Source organism: Trachemys scripta, chromosome 1 (genome assembly GCF_013100865.1).
Source record: "Trachemys scripta elegans isolate TJP31775 chromosome 1, CAS_Tse_1.0, whole genome shotgun sequence".
In the NCBI taxonomy this organism is placed as follows: domain Eukaryota; kingdom Metazoa; phylum Chordata; order Testudines; family Emydidae; genus Trachemys; species Trachemys scripta.
The window spans coordinates 26,913,066-26,935,942 of record NC_048298.1 but is presented as its reverse complement, the minus strand read 5'-3'; the positions used below and the strand labels follow the sequence as shown (position 1 = coordinate 26,935,942).

Below are 22,877 nucleotides of genomic sequence, written 5' to 3'. Positions count from 1 at the left end.
GGCCCTCCGGGCTCAGGATATCGACCATGGGGTCTTCCTGTTCTACGGTCTCCTCCACTTGCAAGCCCAGATTGAGGGCTACCCTGCGCAGCAGGTCTTGGTGCGCCCGATGGTCAATCGGGGGAGGGCCGGACACCATCGTGCCCGCTACTGCCTCGTCTGGCGAGGAGGAAGAGGTCGGGGCCTTCTGCCCATCCTCACTGTCCTGCAACCCGGCATCGACCAGTTGCTCCTCTGGGGCCTGACCCGCAGTGTGGGACTGGGACGGTACCGTACTCGGTGCCGAGTCCACTCCTTCCCGCTCCGGTGGTCTAGAGATTGTTGCCTCCTTATGCGATGGCGGGCGGTGCCGCGGGGAGCGGGATCGGTACCCCGATGGCCCGGATCTCGAGGCCCTCGATGGGGGCCCTTGCTGGTGGTAGGCCCAGGGTGTCCAGAATGGCCATTGGCTCGGCTGGCCCCACTGAGAATGGCCATAGTCCCTGCTGGCCTGCGACCTATGGGCATACCCGCCGTACCGGTACGAGTCAGTCCCAAGACCACGGACGGTGACCTGGAAGGCCACGGCGGAGCCATAGGATGGTGCCGGTCCGGGTTTGGGGAGTAGCGCCTCCGCGACCAGGACCTGGAATAGCGTCTCGCCGACCTGGACCTGGAACGGTACCGGCGATCGCGGGACCGGGAACGGCTACGGCTGGTCGGCCTCGGGTAACGTACCGCCGACACTTCGCGGTGCCGACTCGTGCTGGGTTGCTGAGTCGGTGCCGACCGCTTGTTGAAGCCCGACTGCTGCGGTGCTTCCTGCGCTGAGGGTAACCGGGAGGCCGCCGAGGCGGAGCTCGACCGGGACCGGTTCCCGGAACGGTGCCGAGACGGCGACCGTGATGGGCGCACCATCGCCGGCTTGCCTCTGTGTGGCAGCTTCGGCGGAGCGTCCTCAGCGCATGTAGGGGCCTCAACGGACAATGCAATGAGGTCCTTAGCTGCCTCAAACGTGTCCGGAGTGGAGGGCTGATCCAAGAGCTCCTCCAGCCCTTCATCTTCACTCGACGCGCCCATCCCGGGGCTCGACGGGGCTTTCGGCGCCGGAGCCACTACCGGGGTCTGTGCCGGGGCCGTACAGGCCTTAGGGGCACTCGAGGTTTTCGCCGGTGCCGCCCTTTTGTGCGGGGAGCGTCCTCGGGCCTTAGGTTGGCCCTTCACTTTTGCCGGCGAAGACGACCGGCATCGTACATGTCCCCGTTGGGTCGGTGCCGTGGGCTTCGGGTGACCCGTCGGCGCCGGTTCCCGCACCGATGCCGGGGCGCTTCGCACGGAGGCAGATGGTGGCGTCAAAGTGGAGGGCTGTAATGCCGTCTCCATGAGCAGGTGCTTAAGGCGAAAGTCTCTTTCTTTCTTAGTTCTAGGCTTGAAGGCCTTGCAGCGCTCTTTCTGGTGAGCCTCCCCCAGGCAGCGTAGACACGAGGCGTGGGGGTCGCTCAATGGCATAGGCTTGCGGCACGTGGCACAAGCCTTGAAGCCTTGGGCGTGCGGCATGCCCCGCCGCCCAGGGCCGGTGCCGGGGTTGAACAAACAACCACGGCAGTACCCTAATGAGCTGTTAACTACTGGCTCAACACTACTACAAACTAACTGATAACTGCTAATAACACTAATGACTATTGCTAAGGGACACTCTCAGACGAGAGACAGAGTTGTTCCAACGCCGCCACGGACGGTAAGAAGGAACTGGAGGGGTCGGGTTGGCAGGGATATATATACCCTGGAGCGGGGCGCCGCTCTGGCGGGTAGGAGGGGGCCCTGCCAGCCCGACGGGAGCCGCTAAGGGAAAAAGTTTCCGACGTCCGTGCACGCGGCGCGCGTACACCTAATGTGTAATGGACGTGAACAATCACTCGAAGAAGAACCTAGTCAACAGGAGTCCTTGGATAGGGGCTCCTGCTTCAGATAGGAGAGTGCTTATGGAATGTGATTTGCCCTTTGGAAATGCTATTTAGTTGCTCTTTTTTAAAACACTAGAGAGCCCACTAATTTGCCACCATTGGGATACCTGTGTATCTTGTTAATGTCACTTCATAGATTTGGTAACGTGGGCCCTTCTGAAAGGGGAGAGAGAGAACAATGCTCTCCCCACTGCACGTCTATTCATCAAACCAGCTGGTCCCAAAGAAGCATCAGCATTTAAATTTGCCGATACAAACTCCCAATGACCCAGTGATGGCAGCACTTTTTCAACCCAAGCAGGATAGAAAGAATGGAAAGTCATGACCAGTACAAAGACAGAAAATAACTTCCATGAGTCCAAATTTACTTCCCTAGTACTCATGTAAAACAAGATATCCTGGATTTAAAGGCACTACCCTATATGTACAGTTGAAATGGTGCTTGCACCAGCCAATCTGGAACAAGGAGCTGGGCTCCAACTTGACTATTAAGGTAGATGCCATGGGCACCAGAAGTTTTGGATGAGATGCTGGGGGTGTGAAAAAGACCACGATAAAAACCACGATAGGAAAGATGATCCAGTGATTAGGGTTCTTGCTTTGGACTTAGGAGATCTCAGTTCAATTCTGTTCCATCCCAAACTTCCTGTATGACCTTGAGCAAATCACTCAGTCTTCCTGTGCCCCAGCTTCCCAACAATAAAATGGGGATAACAGTAGTCCCCTACCTCACAGGGATGCTGTGAAGATAAATACATTAAAGATTGTGAGTTCCTCAGATACTATGGTGAGGGAACCATATAAATACCAAAGATTGATAATCAGTAATTCCTTTACTCCAAAAAGACTCAGTTCACACAGTTCTTTGATTCTGTTCTTCCTTTCAACAACAATTTTACATAATCTGCTCACAAGTTAAAATGACATCCTGTCATTTACCTTTCACTCACTTTGGACAATTTAAGATTTCAGCATCGAGTAGAATTCAGCATAACAGTGGGAGGGAAAAGAGGCACTCAGAGCCAGGGTAGGGAGCAAAATGAGGAAAAGAAAATCATGGAGAAAGGTGAACAGAATGGCAGGAAGGTCTGGGGACAAAGAACAGTTTTTCTTCAGCAACTCATGATCCTTCTAGACCATTAATGACGGCTTCTTGGAGCAGCTAGTCCTGGAACCCACAAGGGGAGAGGCAATTCTTGATTTAGTGCTAAGTGGTGCACAGGATCTGGGCCAAGAGGTGAATATAGCTGAGCAGCTTGGTAATAGTGGCTATAATGTAATGAAATTAACATCCTTGTAGGGAGAGAAATACCAAAGAAATGCACCATAGTAGCATTTAACTTCAAAAAGGGGAACTACACACAAATGAGGAAGCTACTTAAAGGGAACATAAAAGGAACACTCACAAGAGTGAAATGCCTAAAAGCTGCATGGAAACTTTAAAAACACCATAACAGAGGCTCAAACTAAATGTATACCCCAAATATTTTTAAGAGGATCAAAAAAAAAAAAAACACCCAACATTGGCTAAACAACAGAGTAAAAGAAACAATTAGAGGCAAAAAGACATCACTTAAAAATTGCAACTCAAATACTACAGAGGAAAATAGAAAGGAGCATAAACTCTGGCAAGTCAAGTGTAAAAGTAGAGTTAGACAGGCCAAAAAATAATTTGCAGGGCAACTAGCAACACACACAAAAACTAACAGCAAATTGTTTTTAAGTACATCAGTAGCAGGAAGTCTGCCAAACAATCAGTGGGGCCACTGGACGATCGAAGCACTCAAGGAAGACAAAGCCATTGCGGAGATGCTAAATGAATTCTTTGTATCAGTCTTCACCGCAGAGGATGTGAAGGAAATCCCCATGCCTAAGCCATTCTTTTTAGGTTGCATATCTGAAGAAGTGTCCCAGATTGAGGTATAAAATTGATAAATTAAACAGAAGTATGTCACCGGGAACAGATGGTATTCATCCAAAAGTTCTGAGGGAATTCAAATATGAAATTGCAGAACTAACAAGTGTGTTATATAACCTATCACTTAAATCAGCCTCTATACCAGATGACTGGAGGATAGCTAATGTGACGCCGATTTTTTAAAAAGGCTCCAGAGGCCATCTTGGCAATTACAAGGCACACTGGTTGAAACTACAGTAAAGAACAGAATTATCAGACAAATAAATAAAACACAGTGTGTTGGGGAAAAGTCAACACCATTTTTAAAAGGGAAATCATGCCTCACCAATCTATAAGAATTCTTTGAGGGCGTCAACAAGCAAGTGGACACGGGTGATCCAGTGGATACAGTGTATACTGTACTTGGACTTTCAGAAAGCCTTTGGCAAGATCCCACCCCAAAGGCTCAAGCAAAGTAAAGCAGTCATGGGATAAAAGCGACAGTCCGCTCATGCATCAGCAACGGGTTAAAAGATAGGAAACGAAGGATAGGAATAAACAGTTTTCACAAACATAAAGAAGTACTTCTTCATATAACACACAATCAACCTGTGGAACTCATTGTCTTGGGATGTTATGAAGGCCAAGATAGCTCCAAGATGGTCAGGGATGCAACACCATGCTCTGGGTGTTCCTAAACTCAGATTGCCAGAAGCTGAGACTGGACGACAAGGAATTGATCACTCAATAATTGTCATATACTGACCCAATAGCATATCTTGAAAACTAAAGCCAATCAACAATTTTAAGCATCATTTTCGTTCTCAGTGACCCAGAATTAGTAAAGTTTGACTACATTTATTTCAGAAGCATTTTGGCTGTAGAGCAGTGTAATCAGCTGAACATGAATTTCCTGTGTGACAGTTGGCCAAAAGAGTTAATGTGATCCTGGGATGCATAAAGAGGGAAATCTCAAGTAGGAGCAGAGATTATTTTACCTCTGTATTTGGCACTGGTGCAATTGCTGCTGGAATACTGCATCCAGATCTGGTGTCCACAATTCAAGAAGGATGCTGATAAATTGGTGAGGATTGAGAAAAGCCATGAGAATGATTAATGGATTAACAGTGATTAACATGCCTTGTACTAATTGAGCTCCTTGATACTAGCCATTTAGCTTAACAAAGAGATGGTTAAGGGGTGATCATGATTACAGTCTGTGACTTGTTGGAACACAGAAACCCGCTTGGGAGCTGCCACCCAGTGTGCAAAGACTATCTCTGCTCCTGTTTTCCCTGCCAGCTCAGGACTCCAGCACCCTGTCTTGCTGAGCCAGCCACTCCTGTCTGGCTCCAACACAGACCCAGGGTCTGAATCACTTTTCCCAAAGCAGCAAGTTTACCTGAAAACAGCTCACAGTACTGTGCTTTAGCACTCAGATGCCCAACTCCCAATGGGGTCTAAACCCAAATAAATCCGTTTTACCCTGCATAAAGCTTATGCAGGGCAAACTCATAATTGTTCGCCCTCTATAACACTGATAGAGAGATATGCACAGTTGTTTGCTCCTCCAGGTATTAATACATACTCTGAGTAAATTACTAAATAAAAAGTGATTTTATTAAATACAGACAGTAGGATTTAAGTGGTTCCAAGTAGTAACAGACAGAACAAAGTAAGTCACCAAGCAAAATAAAATAAAATGCGCATATCTATGCCTAATCAAGCTGAATACAGATAATCTCACCCTCAGAGATGCTTCAGTAAGTTTTTTCTCAGACTGGACACCTTCCAGGCCTGGGCACAATTCTTTCCCCTGGTACAGCTCTTGTTGCAGCTCAGGTGATAGCTAGGGGATTCTTCATAATGGCTCCTCCCTCTCCTTGTTCTCTTCCACCTCTTTATATATCTTTTGCATAAGGCGGGAACCCTTTGTCCCTCTGGGTTTCCACCCCCCCCTCACTGGAAAAGCACCAGGTTAAAGATGGATTCCAGTTCAGGTGACATGATCACATGTCACTGCAAGACTTCATTACTCACTTGCCAGCACACATATATACGGGAAGACTCACAGGTAAATACAGCCATCTGCAAACAATGGGAATCATCAAGATTCCAAACCATCCTTAATGGCCCACACTTTACATAATTACAATAGGCCCTCAGAGTTATGTTTTATATTTCTAGTTTTAGATACAAGAGTGGCACATTTCTACAAATAGGATGATCACACTCAGTAGATTATGAGCTTTGTAATGATACCTTACAAGAGACCTTTTGCATGAAGCATATCCCAGTTACATTATATTCACTTATATTTTTATAAAACCATATAGACTGCACAACGTCACACAGTCTATATGCACCTATAAGGGATACAAATATTTAATAATGGGCTCTTCAATCTAGCAGAGAAAGGTATAACATGATCCAATGTCTGAAAGTTGAAGCTAAACAAATTCAGACTGGAAATAAGGCAAATTTTTAACAGTGAGCATAATTAACCATTGAAACAATTTACAAGGTTCATGGTGGATTCTCCATCACTTACAATTTTTATATCAAGACTAGATGTTTTTCTGAAAGATATGATCTAGCAATTATTTTGGGGGAAGTTTTATGGCCTGTGTTATACTGGAAATCAGACAGATGATTATACTCGTCCCTTCTGGCCTTACAATCTGAATTGTTGCTTTTAAATATTTCCTAAAAATAAAAGGAAATTCCCAGACAAAAATGTATTTAAAATAGATTAAGAGCTGAATAGATATTATTAGCCACCAAAAACTCCCTTCTTCCAATCCACAATACCTCATCTATAATCACAAACCTCTCCTTGCATACTGTCATACAGATCTCAGAGTTACCATCTCATAGCCAGATCATCCTTCATTCACCACGTTGTTCACAATAAAACATTCATACATCTCGCCATCTAATCACTTACAGTACAGGAAAAAATTCAATTCAGGTAGTCTTAAATGAAGTAACATTTCACTGACAGTTTTGCAGAAACAGAAAAAAATTACTACAATAAAAATAGGTAAAAAAAAGTCTAGTTGAATAATATAGAAAGCATCACAAGAGTGGCACAGAATAGTTACAAAGTAGAGTTTAAGATACCTAAAAATTTCACATAGCACAAAGTTCTTTGTCTGACCTATTTTATATGAAGTTATTCAACATCAGTGTAGAAAGCTGGGAGGAGCACACAGAATCCCATCCAATTTGGAGGGAAAATCTGGCACGGGGTACAGCTGAACATGAAGCAGCTTTGATCCAGAGGATGGATGCAAAGCGAGAAAGACGAAAGCAATGTGCTGTAATCATGGACTCTAACTCAGACAACACATGGATCTGTGAAATCTGTGTTGCTCTTGAATTGGGCTACTCAGCCACCGTGGGCAACAGGGGGACCCCCGCAGCTCCCCGTCTGCCATGGCGGCAGGGGGAACCACACAGCTCCCCGCCCCCATTTTATATACACAAAACAATTAAGCGTAAACTCTATGCCCTTATAGCCCACTTGGGACTTTAAGGTTCACATGTCAAAGGCCTCTATTATCCATTTGTTTCTTATTACCGATAACAGAGCACTTCAATCCAGTCTAAGATTGTTAGCTCCCTCCTGTAACATCTGCTTATAAGCAAAACAAAAGATATTCCTTTTTCAATACCAATTGCAGCTGACTCATACTCCTAAATATGCTTGAATATTAATTAATATTCTCCTTAAGTAACCCTCTTAAGCACATAATTTACCTTTGTTCCCAGATAGCTGCAACTGCCTCTCAAATAACCGCACATCTCCAAGCAGGCTTAATGATACTTCAAACATCTTTGAAGTCAACCTGTGTAAGCAAGCCAAACTGGTTGGCTCCTCCCAGCACTTTCCAACACTGACTGTGTAAACTAATACTTGTTTCACCTCAGAACAATGGCAAAGTGTTATTTAGATAAAGAACAGCAGCAGTGATGTGCTACAAATATATATTTTAACAAGGGTCTTCACCAAAGTTGTCGCTGTAGTTGCATACCAACAGTACTTGCAGACAGAATGAGCTAATATAACTATTCATTTGCTTTCTCGTTTCATCAGAAATGTTCTTCCAGAACTTTATACAAGGAAGACACACCAGCAGTTGGCAAAGAAACATATTAAACTACACTTTGCTGGCAGTTATACTTTGTTTCTGAAAAATGTTGGCATAATACAGTGTTCACTCTGTGTAATTTAAAGTTAGGGGTGGAGTGACTGTGATGCTGGCAGACCAGGTGTCAGCTACTGCCAAGGCTGTAGGCATCATCTGAGCACTGACAAATGCATAGCTGGAATCCAGACCAGCTCACCTGTATGTTAATATTGTTCAAGATAGCTGCTGAATTTGTAAAGACATGGTTAGTTTTTAGACTTTATAAAATTCTTGTAAGTTGCTATATGCATTAATCTTACTTATGTCTGTATCCCATGTTATAAGGAATAATGTACGTTTTACTTCATAACTGTCAAAAGGCCTGCTCTGAACTTGTGAACTCAGGCAGGAGGAGTGATTCCCTCACCCATCAAGGAGGACTATCAGAACTAAGTGGGCCATTGTGAGGCATCACGATACAAAGACTTTGCTAATTGTCCCTACACAAGCTATATGCAGAAGTGCTTGTCAAGAGGGAAATAAAGATAGCTGACATGAATATTTTTCATCTCTTTGCTGTTTGGACTCTGGCAGGGCTGGAGCCAGGGAAAAAAGCAGATCCCCAGGGTCAAGCTGGATTAGCCCTAAAAGACACTCAGAGCTGACAGACTATCATCTCTCTGTCACCTTTTGGAATCATAGGCTGTACTTATGTGTGTATATATGTTGCCTGCTCTAACCTGTAAATAATTCATTTATTTTTCCTAGTTACTAAATCCTTAGTTAGTTTACTATAGGATTGGCTAAAAGTGTTGTCTTTGGTGTGAAATTTAAGGTACACATTGACCTGAGGTAAGTGACTGGTCTCTTGGGACTGGGAGCAATATTTTTAATATTTTGTGATCTTTGTTATAAGTGACCATTTATCACTAAGTCCAGCTTGCCCAAGTGACTTGTGTGCCCATGGGGGACTGTCTGTGACTCCATGGTCAGACTGTTAGAGTACTTCAGGAATTCACATTTGTTACTGGGTTGCTGAAATATAATTACAGAACATACCACCAGTTTTGGGTGTCCAGACAGCATGACAGTGACAATGTCGTGAGGGTGTAGGAATTTTTTGTTTTTTGAATATTTGCAATTTAATATAATCCAGTCCACTCCTAAAGTAAAATGTGCATATATAATGAGCTTAGTCATCCCTGACAGAGATAATATAATTATATCCAGGAAGGGATAAACTACATCACGGGCATGGAAATCCTCGTGACCTTCCTTGCATTTTGGTGGCAACAGAATTTTAACAAGGAGCTCCTGGAAGACCCAGACAGCCCCCTACAGCACAACACTGAATGTCAAGTCAAAGAGGCATATCTGGTGCATTTTGACATCAAACAGCTTAATAAATTTAATATAAAATAAGTCATACATGTAAATAAAGCTAACTGTGTAACAGGATACATGCCCTTCAGACGTTCACCCAGTCTATACAAAGTGGCTGCAGATATCAAAGCATTATACCTATATGCGTGTAAAATTAAATGCCCAAAATCTTGGTTAACACAAAAGGAAGTTTGCCCACTGGTGCCTAGTGTCCTTCCAGAATGTGAAGGGCAGCTAAACTTAAACCTCTGAACACCAGGAAAGGAAGAGTTAAAGTAATGCAAATTTAAACTTCAGAAAAACAGGAAATAAAGTGTTACGTACAGGCCATCTCCACAATGCAGCTTAAGCTCTGCCCTCTGGAGTTGGCAATAGCCACTGAGAATGGTTCAGTAAGAGGGCTGCCATAATAAGTAGACATGAGGAAGTTCTAAGAGAATGTACTACTATTTGTATTGTGATCCACAGCTGCCTTTACTGTTAGGTGTAGCTGTATTTGAATGGTGGGGGGATCAGTTGGAGCAGTTCTCACTGTGATATAACAAGAGGTACATGCATACTTTGAAAGATCAACAATGCCTCATTTCAGTAGGCTGTATTTGCAGTATGTGCACAAGGGTGTCCTCTTGCCATGAGGATTGTCAGCAGTCTTGTGACATAGTGGCCTCCAAGGCTTAGTGAGGGGTGAGTGAAGGCAATGTCAAAGGAAATCCTCAGGGCAAAGGTGAAGACGTGGTAACATTTAGCAAGTCAGGGGTGGTTTGTGTGGAATAGGCTCAGTATTTGAGAGTAGGCCAGGTGTAGGTAGTTATGCCAGACCTAAACCTCAGTTTTGCCTTAGCAAAGAGAAATTTTTACACTTTGCCCTACAGGGTTCATGTAGTCTGTTCCTAAAGTGTTCTATAGTATCTGGAAGGGCAGAATGCTAGCAAGGCATCATTCAGAAGGTAGAATTAAGGTTGTCTTGTGGGGAAGGGGGTATACCTGAACTTTGTATTTTCTGGTTTTTTTGAGGACAGATTACTAAGGGACAAAGTGAAAAACAATTCAAGGTGATTGTTGGCATTCATGGAGCAGCTGCAGATGGTGGAGTGATGCTTCTGGGCCCAAGAAATGAGCACTGACTGGTGGGATTGAATTGTAATGCAGGCTTGGGATGACGAGCAATGGCTGCAGAAATTTCGGACGGGAAAGGCCACATTTCTGGATTTGTGTTCTGAGCTCACCCCAGCCCTCCCGCATATGGACACCAGAATGAATGAGAGCTGCATTGATGGTTCAAAAGCCAGTGGCAGTTGCAGTGTTGAAGCTTAGTTGGAAATCATTTTGGAGTTGGAAAATCCAGTGAGGCCATTGTCATGCAAGCATGTAGGGTCATTAATCCTGCTACACAGGAGCCTGATTATCCTGCACATGGCAGATATTGTGGACTAATATATAGCTATGGGGTTCCCAAACTGTAGTGGGGTGATAGACAGCAAGCACATTCCTATTTTGGCCCCAGCCCACCTTGCTACAGAATACATCAACAGAAGGGGCTACTTTTCTATGGTTATACAAGCTGTGGTCAATCACCAGGGATACTTCATTGATATCAATGTGGGCTGGTCAGGGAAGGAGCATGATGCTCACGCCTTTAAGGACACAGGAGTGTTCAGGAAGCAGCAAGCAGAGAACATTTTTTCCCAACTTGCGGATTACCATTGGTGATGTTGAAGTGCCATTAGTGATCTTGGGGGCTCAGCCTATACCTTGCTCATGAAGCTGTACCCTGGCCACCTTGACAGAGCCAAGGAAAGATTCAACAACTTACTCAGCAGATGAGAATGACTGTTGAATGTGCTTTTGCAAATTAAAGTGATGCTGGTGGTGTTTACTCACTAGATTAGAACTCAGTGAGAAAAAAATATTCCAATGTTATAGCTGCCTGCTGTGTCCCGCATAATATCTATGAGGCAAAAGCAGAAAAGTTGCCACCAGGGTGGAGGTGGAGCAGCTGTCTGTTGAGTTTGAACAGCCAGACACAAGGGCCATTAGAGTTCATTGCAGAGCTATGAGGCTGAGGGAGGCCTTAAAAGAGCACTTTAAAGGTCACCCACAGTAATGTGCTGTGCTGGACAGTGATCTGTCTGGCCCTGAAATTTTGGGAGTTGTTAGGAATTGTGTAGTGCTTCGTGTATATTTATGGATATCACAGAGTCTTTTAATGAACCTATGAATTATGCAGTGCTTCCTATACATTCATAATTATTACACTGTGGTTTTAACTGCACTAATGAGTTCTGTGGTGGTGTTGTATTACAAGTAAGATGTGCTTTGAGTAGCACTAGGCATTCTGCAGTATACGTTATGAAGTAATAAAGATTTTTTTTTCCAAAATATAAACATTTATTGCCCACCAAAAACAGTGCAAAACAATAATGTGCAATTAAAAACCAGTATAGTGCAAACTTATAAAATCAATTAAGAGAACAGAACTTGAAAAGTAGAACGGTACTGTCCATTTAAATCCATTTCTGCCAAACATACACCAGTCAGGGCTCTCACAAGTCGGTGTATGTGAAGCTGTGGTTCCCTTATTGTCCCTCAGTGTGGAGCGGTAGGGGTAAGGCTGTGGTCCATGATGCCATGTGGAATGTTAGGGAGTATAGAGAGCTGCTGAAATGGAGTTCTCCATAGATTGCAGAGGGAGGCGAGCCCACAACTTTTGGACCTGTACATCAACAAGACTGCAGCACTTGAATTTGCTGCCTGAGAAGCCCCATTATGTCCTGGTGCATCTTCCTCTCCTTTTCCTGCTGGGACTTCTATGCCTTTCTCCTCTCCACTTTTTCTTTCTCAGGGCTGTCTCCTCTATTCATCTTCCAGGCCCCCTGTTCATGGTCTAGTGCAGCACTATCTTGTAGGATCTCCAGGAACATGTCCTCCCTACCCCGCCCACCCCGCTTCTTTCTTCTCATCAGGGTTAGGCAGTTCCACAGGTGTGGTGAGGGCACTCCTCAAGGCCACAACAGCAGCAATTACAGATAAAACAGATAGATGTATCATTGTATTCACAGTCCCAATAAAAAGCAAAAGTTGAGTTTCAGAATTTCCTTATTCCCATAAGAGTTTGAAGCAAGACATGTCTGCACAGCAACACTCTCCAGCCACAGCCACAATGTGTATGGCCTGCCGGAGTGTGGGAAGGATAAGGAGGGAACTGTTCAGTTGCATAAAACAATAAACTTAAGCCCTTATTTTCATGAGTATGAGTACATGGCAATGGCTCTAAATATTGGCACTATTTTCCACAGGCTGTGGTGATTTTAGCTGATATCTCAGTCCCAAGGGTAACAAAGGCACAGAGAACACAGCTGCTGCTGGTGTCCTGAAGCCAGCCAGGCCCATATGCCACTAGCCCATTTACTGCAAAGATGCCTGCCGAAGTCATTACAGACTGGCATGGAAAATCGTGCTACCACAGAGAAAGAAATAAGGCTAACATCCCTCTGAATCCTCCCTAAAAGTTTCATCGAGGTCTCTCAGGAGGATACAAGGGACATTACTATGTACACGAAAAACTGCTCTGCATTCCCATCCCCACCTAACCCTAAAGGGGAATGAAAAGCAGATAACTAACTCTGTTGTTGTACCTCTACCATTTCTCATACAAGTAAAACAATGAAAAGTAAGTATCTGAGTCCTGCTAACTTGGGGTTGAACCAGGGCCCAGCTTCACGTTTAGCACTATTAAAAAAAAATGCATGCACACACTTACCTGAAATTCCTTTAATTTAATTCTTTGAATAGTGAGCTCCAAAATGACTAACATGTCCTGGCTGGAGTAATTATTCCTATGGTAACTTTTTAAAAATATATTATATCTAGGTTTTTTGTCTCTACTGGTGACGCACATCCACACATTACCTTGGTGCACATAACAAAATTTATTCCGCACATGGGTGGAAAAAAATTAGAGGGAACATTGATCTCCGCCGAACATGGCACAGAGCTCATTGTAAAAGCAGCAAGTCTGTGGCTTGGCACCAAGTCGACTGTTGGCCTCCCTGGCTTTACGGTATGCCTGCTTCAGTTCCTTTGCTTTCATGCAGCACTGCTGCTGATCCCCATCATACACCCCCCCCCCTTTGCCTATATTCCCTGTGCAATCTTTTTCATAGATATCCTCTTTTCTATGACTGGTCTGTAGCTGTTCCTGCATACCCTCTTCTCCCCACAGGCCCAGGAGATCCAACACCTCCTGTCTACTTTAGGCAGGAGCATATCTGGAGTGTATAGATGGCCTGGTGAACTGCACTCAACAAGGGAGAGCTGCTAGGTGTGCTTGTCAAACTGGGCAATCAGGAAAAGGCATTTCAAAAATACATGGGCGTTTTAAAAGGGTGGGAGGTGCTTCTACTCTCCATGACCCCTGTCCAGTGTAGTTTGCAATTGTGATCAGAGTGGTCAGTGTCAGGCATTGTGGAAGAGCTGCTGGAGGACTGTTAGGGTTGAATGTAGACCCTGTGTAATCTATGTCACACTGCATCAACCACGGCTCAACGCCATTCAGGGAGGTGGCATCACTGCTGCTGTAACATGGCGCTTACATTGTCAGGAGACAAATTTGAGTGTGGACACATGCATAGCTAGGTCATTACAAGGCAACTCATGACAACCTAACTTTGTAGCTTAGACCAAGCCTTAGATTGTATACTGTTTGGGGCAGGGACCTTGCCTTATGAGGTTTCTGAGAGGCATTTAACACACTTTGGGATGATATAAAACAAACAACATCAGAAGTAACTTTCTTAAAGTTTTGTAATTAATTGATGTGCATTTATATGTATCAACACTTTTTAATCTCTTAAAACAGTTTTTAAATAAGCCTCTGAAAGGGCAAAAGATTTTACAATCATGTTAATGTATTTCACTTTCACCCAATATCAGTGTTATGTTATTTGGTACTAAAGGAAAGAACTGTGCTCTATACACCTCACAAATTTTCATAATACTTTTCCTTTTGTGAAATGTGCATCTGTACAGCTTACAAAAAGCTCCAGACAAGCAGCAGCAAATCTATTATTACCTTACAACAGGGCTAGGCAACCTATGGCACGCGTGCCAAAGGCAGCACACGAACTGATTTTCAGTGGTACTCACACTGCCTGGGTCCTGGCCACCGGTCCGGGGGACTCTGCATTTTTATTTAAAATGTTTAAGAAGCTTCTTAAACATTTTAAAAACCTTGTTTACTTTACATACAACAATAGTTTAATTATATATTATAGACTGATAGAGTCTTTCTAAAAACATTAAAATGTATTACGGGCACGCGAAACCTTACATTAGAGTGAATAAATGAAGAGTCAGCACACCACTTCTGAAAGGCTGCCGATCTCTGCCTTACAAGATGTAAGTTTGTTGCAAGAATGTTTATATCAAACTCTAACTGAATTCAATCTTATTGACACTACTAAATATTGCTCAGTGTAAAGAATCTCTTACCGGATCTAGGTTCTTAAAAAGAAGAATGTCCTTGCAAGCCTCTTGCAATCTGTTTCGTTGATCATCTGTTTTGGGGTAAATAATCTGAAAAATATAATAGAAATTCCTGAATTAATTTTCTTTTCTCAATGCAGAACCTTAAAAATGATCATCATAAAAGAGCACATAGCTGAAACGCTGAACTAACCCTGCTAACAAAGTTTATATAATAGTATGACACCCTTGGCAGCATTCTTGCCTCAAAACCCTAAGGACTTGGGTACATATTCAATAAAGACATTACACCACAGCAGTGCTTAATTTGTAAGGAAAGAGGTGCCAAGGCTCAAGCACTTTTTTACATTCATAACTGATGCACCAAGCCCAGAGATACCAGAACTATGAACAACCAAGCCTATGGGTGCCAGGGATTTAGCACTGCACCACAGTATTAGGGAGAGCAGCACTAATCTATTTGTGCTTATCCAGCCACTATACCATTAACATCCAATTCATTTTTGCAAACCCTCATGGGATACCTTGAGAGTTCAAATTTTGTTATCTAAAACAACTTACTATTGTTCTCAGTTTGTTTTTCAAACATATTGTGGTGATATGTAACACCAAAGTCATGTGTCCCATTGGAAATGTTTTTTATTTGCCATGAGTATTTCCCATATCATTTCCCAACACTTTGTACATCAGAGCTGGGTTAATTTACATCAGAATTTTCACACAGTAAATAACAAACTGCATAGCATCCAAGCGAGATACAGATATACTAAATTAGAAAAGAAGACCGGCCCATCCCAATTTAGTAACTTGATTGGCAACCAAATTGTTTGTTTTGTTCAGTCTTAAGAAGGTGTAATGAAACTTCATAGCTATAACACCATATGTAAGGTATCACTTTTAAATTACTTTTAAAATATTGCAATCAACTGATATGAGGCACAGCTTCAAAAATTGCCTCAAAATCATACTTGTACTACTTTATCCTCAAAGTAAATGTAATACCTTTGAAGGGGTGACTTACTGATTTGTTAAAAATATTAGTTTTGTTAATCCAACCAAATAACTATTGCATTTCTAAATTAGAAAATAGCTATGCAATTTTATCTTTCCCCCCCTGGAAAGATATTGATACTGCTGCAAAATTATAAGGCTATTAAGTGACTACTTTCAGAGCATAGGGCTCTTTGGGCAAATATATCATTGAACAAGAAAGGTCTCATCAAAAAACTAGGTATCACAGGGGAGATCACTCAAAACATTTTTTAATATGTTTTAAAATTGGGCCCTACACAGGGACCTAGTATAGGAATTAAAGGGATGACAGTTCTTTGGAACAAAGTCTCATACACTATCAAAGAATACTGAAAAAGAATAGTTACATTGGTTCAATAACTACTATCATCAGTGACCTCTTTTTTTTTTTATTTCTAATGTCTGAAAACTGAGAGGTAAGCATTTCACCCAATGAGTTACATACCCTTGACTCGGTGTCGTCCTCTTCTTCATCAGGATTGTAAGCTTCTGCACATACTAAAACAAAAATGAAGAGTTTAAGCTGATTCTCAAAAGGCAACATATTCTATAAGCATTTACAGAAATAATAATAGGAAACACACCACGTGCAATACTGAATTGTAGTAACTGATAATTTCTCTCTATTCTTTTCCTGTTAAGGGCTACTATTTCATGAAGCATATTATTGTTGTTAAATATTTATATTACATTAGTGTCCAGAGATCCAAACCAGGTGTGGAGCTCCACCGTGCTAGGCACCCTACAAACTGCCTACAATGTCCATTTTATAAAACTTTACAGTTTCAATAATTTAACGAGCCCAATACAACTCTCTGTGGAATCAACGGAAAGCCTCCTGCTGATTTTACTACAGTTGGATTGGGTCCAAAGTAAATGGAAATATGCCCATAAAAAGGAAACATTAAATCTGTTGAACAACTACAGTATTGTATCTCTAAATAAACAAAATATTCTTATAAACAGTGTTATGGTAGCTGTAGTATTTCAGTGATGACTGAGTCAGGTTTTAGGGTAACCTATTTACTTAAAAATAACTCAAAGTAAACAGCAGTGATATGCTGTAAATCTAGCATGGCTGTATGCTCTGTCTCACACTCTGCAAGTGGTTTCTGTCTGTCTGTGTGAGAGAGTTAGAGTGTCAAGAGGAAGCATAGTGCAGCACTGCATAGTGTCTTGCAGCATGTATAAACACAATAGACTCCCTGCGACAGTATAGCGTACTTCCCATTTCCCCCCGACCTCCAGTTCTCTACACTAACAGATTCTAACAAAAACATTTATTTAACTTGATATCTTTTATGTTATTATCACTGTATCAACAGGTCTCAGTCAGTCTTTTCAGACAGTTTAACAGCCTTCTAGATCTATTGAGAAGAAAACTGAATTTAGGCTTATCTATGTTTTAAATAATCTTTTTAGTCTCTTCACACAACCGGAAGCTGGAGCAATCCATTAAGGTATTTTTGTCCTTTTAGTGTATCTGTTCTCCCTTCACTCTTCCTTGATATATGTTCATTCTCACTCTGTCTCATTCTTAGGTCATTAGCAGGTTCCTTCAAAAAATGGTTTCCACTTTCTATCATAACTGACTACTGATGATGTGACGTTTCTTTAATAACTGTAGTTTGTTCTGGCCAATGCAGAATCTATGGTTTATTAAGTGATAAAGGCCTTGTTCTTCTGTTATAATTTTGATCTGTCAATCTTTTTGCCAGGACTAGAGAGTTATCCGTCTTCCTTTGGTTAGGTCTTATATCTTGTAATTGAGTATGTATATGTTTATTTTATAACTGCTCAGCCAGTGGTTTCAACACTGCAGAAGCATTGCTCTGTAGCTGAATGGCACTAAACGTGCAATTTCTTTTCCATCAATTGCTTATTTGAGCTACTTCTTCACTCTACAGACTCCGCAATCTACTAATTCATTTGCTTGTGGGTATTTCAAGACGAGATATTCTATGCTGAAATTCATAAATTTTATACTCTATTCTTGAGCTGTGGTCCATTGCGTTATTATAGTCCATGAAATGTCATGATGTGCAAACATGGTTTTAACATTCCTGAACACAGTTGATGCTGTGGTATCATAAAGTGTCACTACTGAAAAGTTGCTAGAAAGTTGCTCCATTATGATCAGGAGATCATGTTTTCCCAATACAAACAAATCAGCTCCGACTCTGTCCTATGGGATTATAGGTTGCCCATGCAGTGTTAAAGGTTCTTTATGTTGTGCATTTCTGAACTCCAGACAAGTTACACACTTCCTCACTATTACTCCAATACAACTATTAAGCTGTGATCAGAATACACTTCTAGAGCTCTTTTTTGACCAAGTCATACCTAGGTATCTTTCATTCCATTCATGGCTGATAGCTTGTATTACTTTTCCTTTCTAGCTCATCCCATATTCCTGGTTAAAAAGCACATGAAGCTTTTATCATACTCACATTCACTGCTACTGTTCACTCCAGATCATCATTTTATGTACTAGTCACCATCATTAGCCATTCTATTCTACAAAGCATCCCTAGTTTCATGTGATACAGTATAATATGTATAATTATCATGCAAGTACTAAAAGGAAACATAATATAGACAGCCACCATTTTTCCCCACAGCTTAGTTTGACAAAGTAAAACTGTTAATTTAAATCTTCCAATTGTGGACCATCTTGTATCACTAAGCTCATTCACTGAGATGGACATTCGAACACACAGAACCCTGAATAAATCAACAAGGCTAGGATTAAAGAAAAATTCCAAAGAAATAGATGAATTACTGAAGTGTATTATATTACCAATACCACACATGCTGGGAATTGCATACAAGTGAAATATATTGCCTTGCCAGGAGGAGGATTTGGGCTTTGTAAATTACGGTTCATCCATTCATTCAAGGTGAAATCCAGAAAGTATTTCACTGATAACTATATACAGTATTTTCTATCTTATAAAAACAAATGGAAATAAAATTACTTCAGAAATGAATAAATTTCTAAATTAAAATAAATATATAGCTCACTTACACTCAGAACATAGAAAAGGTAATATATAAACTATTTATATGGTAGCTATTCATCCTCTTGCTATACTGAAAAATTAAGAGGATTTCAATAACTAAATAATTAATGAGACTGTATGTAATTCATTACACTAAACATATGGAGAAAGAAAAGTCAACATGCTTTCACCATTGGTAAGCACTACATTTATGCATACTTTGCATACACAAGAAAATATTATTAGAAAGAGATCATGGTGTATCACGCTGATCGTTTTAAATAATTTTTCTACTCCACACTGTGAGTAAGGAATATACTTCCTTTATAGTTTACATTTAATCCTTGCAATATTCATTATCAGTTTCTGACTTCCACTTTGTCAAGTTTGGATTTTTTTAAATTCACACAGACACACACACACACACACACACACACTTCTCTTTACATACTTTGTCTTTAATCTGTTCAGAAATATGTGGTTAATTGCAGCTCACAGTACTACAAACATAATTTATTTACTGATTCTAGACATTTTGGTACAAGAATTAGTTACAATAAAATTAATTGCACAGGAAAGTCTCTTAAAATCATATCCTCATTATGGAATAAAAACGATAACAGTAACCATTAAAGCATATTTCACACTTCCAGAAGTTCATTAGTGTAACGGAAGAGCTATCACTTACTAAAGGAATCACTCAGTTTCTTGTATCAAATGACTATCAAGAAATAACTCTATAAGATAAAGGTTGAGTAGTGTTATGTAACGTGTATTTAAGGCAGCAACATTATCATATAAAAGGTTCCAACTGATTACTGGTGTATAACAACACTTAGTGATCCAAGACTCTGCGCACAAGATAGTGTGTGTACAGACACCATGGGCAGTGGCCTTGGAATGCAGTTATAGTCAGAAAGAACAGCAACGTCGATTTAGCAGGTCTGGTGAAGACACGATAAGTCGAGGGCAGAGCACTTTCCTGTCAACTTCAGTACTTCACCTCTCCTAGAGGCAGACGCTAAGTTGAAGGGACAGCGTCTCCCGTCGACATAGCACAGTGTAGATACCGTTTTAAGTTAATGTAAGTTACATCACTCGGGGGGGGGGGTGATTTTTCCATATGCAGCCCACAATGTGTAATAAGTTGAGCATCACTGACTTTTATACTATTATTCCTGGGGAAATTCTGCACCACTGCACATGGGCAGAATTCATGTGCCACACAGATTTTTTTTTTTTTTAAGCAGAAAATACATTCTGCCAGAAAGGTGCTGCAATTATGTTTTTCACCCACCAGGGGCCACTGTGATGTCACAACAGAGCAGCTGCTCCCAGGCGGGAGCAGACCAGCTGCAGATAGGGAAGAGAACGAGGCTGCCTTCCTCACAGTGCCCTGCCTGTGGGGCCAGGTCAGGAGGAAGGGGATGGGGGGGGGAGATGGACAGTGTGGGGCACATGGGGCTATTCAAAAAGACTAGTGGGGGAACAGACTGGGGCAGGAGCTGAATGGGAGTGGGGGTGCAGGAACATATGGGGACGGGACAGATGTGTCTGACTGAATGCGAGAGGCTAGGGATCAGTTAGGATCTGCATGGGGGAGGCTCCCTAACAATCTCTCTCTGCTCAAAAAAAAAAAAAAAAACCCTGTTCCATACTTCTCCCACCCACATCCAACAGCCCTCAAAGTTCACCCCCAGACCCCTTCCCAGCAATGACTTCCCTCTCCCTCAGCTCATCCATTACCTCTGACTCCCCCAAGTCTTTGCACTGCTTCTGGAGGGTATGGTAAATAAGTTTCTGTTTTATAGTTTCAATGAATTATTACTCAGAACTCTGTATTAATATGCCTTGTAAAGTGTCTATTTGTCAAAAAACATTTCCTGAATCTTTTTTGTTGTCTGTATTGTTACAGACATAGTTGCTGACATGTATTTTGAAATAAATTACTAAAATAATTGAAACTGGCCTGATTATATTGTGTTATTTTGACAAATAAAATATCCAGAATTTTAAAATATTTGTTCAGAATTTTTAATTTTTTGGCGTAGAATTCCCCCAGGAGTAATACTATATATCATAAAATGGTTGAAATAATTGAAAGCCAAAAAGTATTAAAATATTGACAGTTGATTTTTACTGAACTATCACATGGGTGTCAAAAGCTTTGGTGGCGCAATAAGATTGCAAGAGATGGACATAAATTGTATATACAACCAGGCCACCCTAAGATGGAGCAAAGTGGTGCTTGATTTGCAAATAGGTCATGTCTCTTTGGGATTTGCCACAATGATGATTTAATGAACAATGTAAATGTTCATAACAAACTATTAGATAATTTCCACTATATTTAATGACCAAATATATTACAATAAATAGAACAGAAAACTAATCTAACCACTTACTACAAAACTACTACAGCCAAAATTTTCAAACTTTAGTAAGAGTGATCTGATTTTCAGAGATGATAAGCACCCACAATTGACTCAAGAGGGAGTTAGCAATGGAAATATCCACAACTGACAAGGATGTCAGGAGTGGAGAGAGTGAGAAAATGGTAAATATTGTTACATTAATGAGGAAGTAGAAATTGACATTCACATTAATAACCAAAGCAACCATGTGGTTTTCTGTTGCACCTATCCTTGCTTCCCCTTAAATCCACAAGTGCTTCCTATCAACTCTACTCATGTCATGTCTCAACCTAGACTGTAAAATATCTGGAGTGTAGCAAATTGTTTTTTGTTGTTAAACCAGATGTAGTGTGTGTGTGTGTGTGTGTGTGTGTGTGTGTGTGTGTACACATGTGCTGTATCCACATAAAACAATAGGATTTCATGAGAGACTGGATATAGGGGACGTGATAGAACAGGCATGGCCAAACCACAGCTTGTGAACCGCATGCAGCTCTGTTTTATGGTTAAAGTGCAGTCCACAGAGCCCCCCACACTCCCCCCCTTTTCCGCCTACCAGACTGGCGGGGGGAAGCTTCAGACGTCGGACCTGCGGCAGGCTGCTGGGACTAAGGGCTTTAGCCCCATGGGGGGGGGGGGTTGAGGCAGAAGCCACGCACCCTGGTAGGCGCCACCCTGCAGGGTAGAAGCCCCATGCCCCAGCAGGCACTGCCCCGCAGGGCAGGTTGTGCGTGACCTGCGGCTCTTGAACATTTGAAGATTATTGTATGCAGCTCGGATGGTCAGAAAGTTTGGCCACTCTTGTGACAGAAGATTAAAAGAGGACACTGAGTTTACAACCTGACAGACCGTAAGGACAGTAAACTTAAGAGAAAGAAAAAGAGATGGAGGACAAGTAGTGGAAGATAAAAAAATTGTTTTTGGAGAGAACATGTGTGAGATCGTGGCAAGACAATCAAGAGATGTCAGAAGAAGTAAGATGCATGACAGGCTACCTGGAACTAAAGTAACTTTGGGAATTATTTGCATAAAAGGGACAGCTAGAACTAAGAGAACATGTAGCAGTGGAAGAAAAGATCAAGAAAAAACCTTACAGGGTTCTGACAAGCGGGGGCAGAGAACAGGCAGATGATGCACTAAAGATGCTAAATGAAGGAGCAGTCAGCAAGGTAGGAAAAGAACCTAGAAAGCACAGGAGTCACAGAAGTCAAGAAAAGAAAGAAAACAGCTAACAGTAGAACTAAGTCAGCAAACAGGTCAACAATTAGGACAAGTGCCATTTTAACTTATCTAGAAGGATTTTTGAGACAAAAGGGAAGCAGTAGTTAGGGAGGCTAGAGGGACTGAAAGAAATTGAGGTATTTGTTGTTGTTTTTTAAATCCAACACAACCGAATGCTTGAAAGCTGAAGGAAGTAGTCAGAGGACAGAAAGTGGCTAAAGGTATGGATGAAGGTAGCTGCCAAGGATGACAGGAGATGAAAAGTGATGGGTTCAAGGGAACAGAGATCAGATGCAGATGATAAAAGGAGGCCTCATAGTCAGAGACCAATGTGAAGAATGACCAAGTTGGAAAATGGGAAGGAAGGA

General features: G+C 41.9%; 1 protein-coding gene across 2 annotated transcripts in view; it reads right to left on the bottom strand.

Annotated features, from left to right (window-relative positions):
• PRKAR2B (protein kinase cAMP-dependent type II regulatory subunit beta) overlaps nucleotides 1–22,877 on the bottom strand; it is a gene marked incomplete in the record, with an annotated part of 176,304 nt that overhangs the window by 29,937 nt on the left and 123,490 nt on the right. For both annotated transcript variants that reach the window (XM_034766611.1, XM_034766620.1), the window contains 2 exon segments: nucleotides 14,847–14,930; nucleotides 16,318–16,370. In XM_034766611.1, the coding sequence (XP_034622502.1) occupies nucleotides 14,847–14,930; nucleotides 16,318–16,370 (137 nt within the window).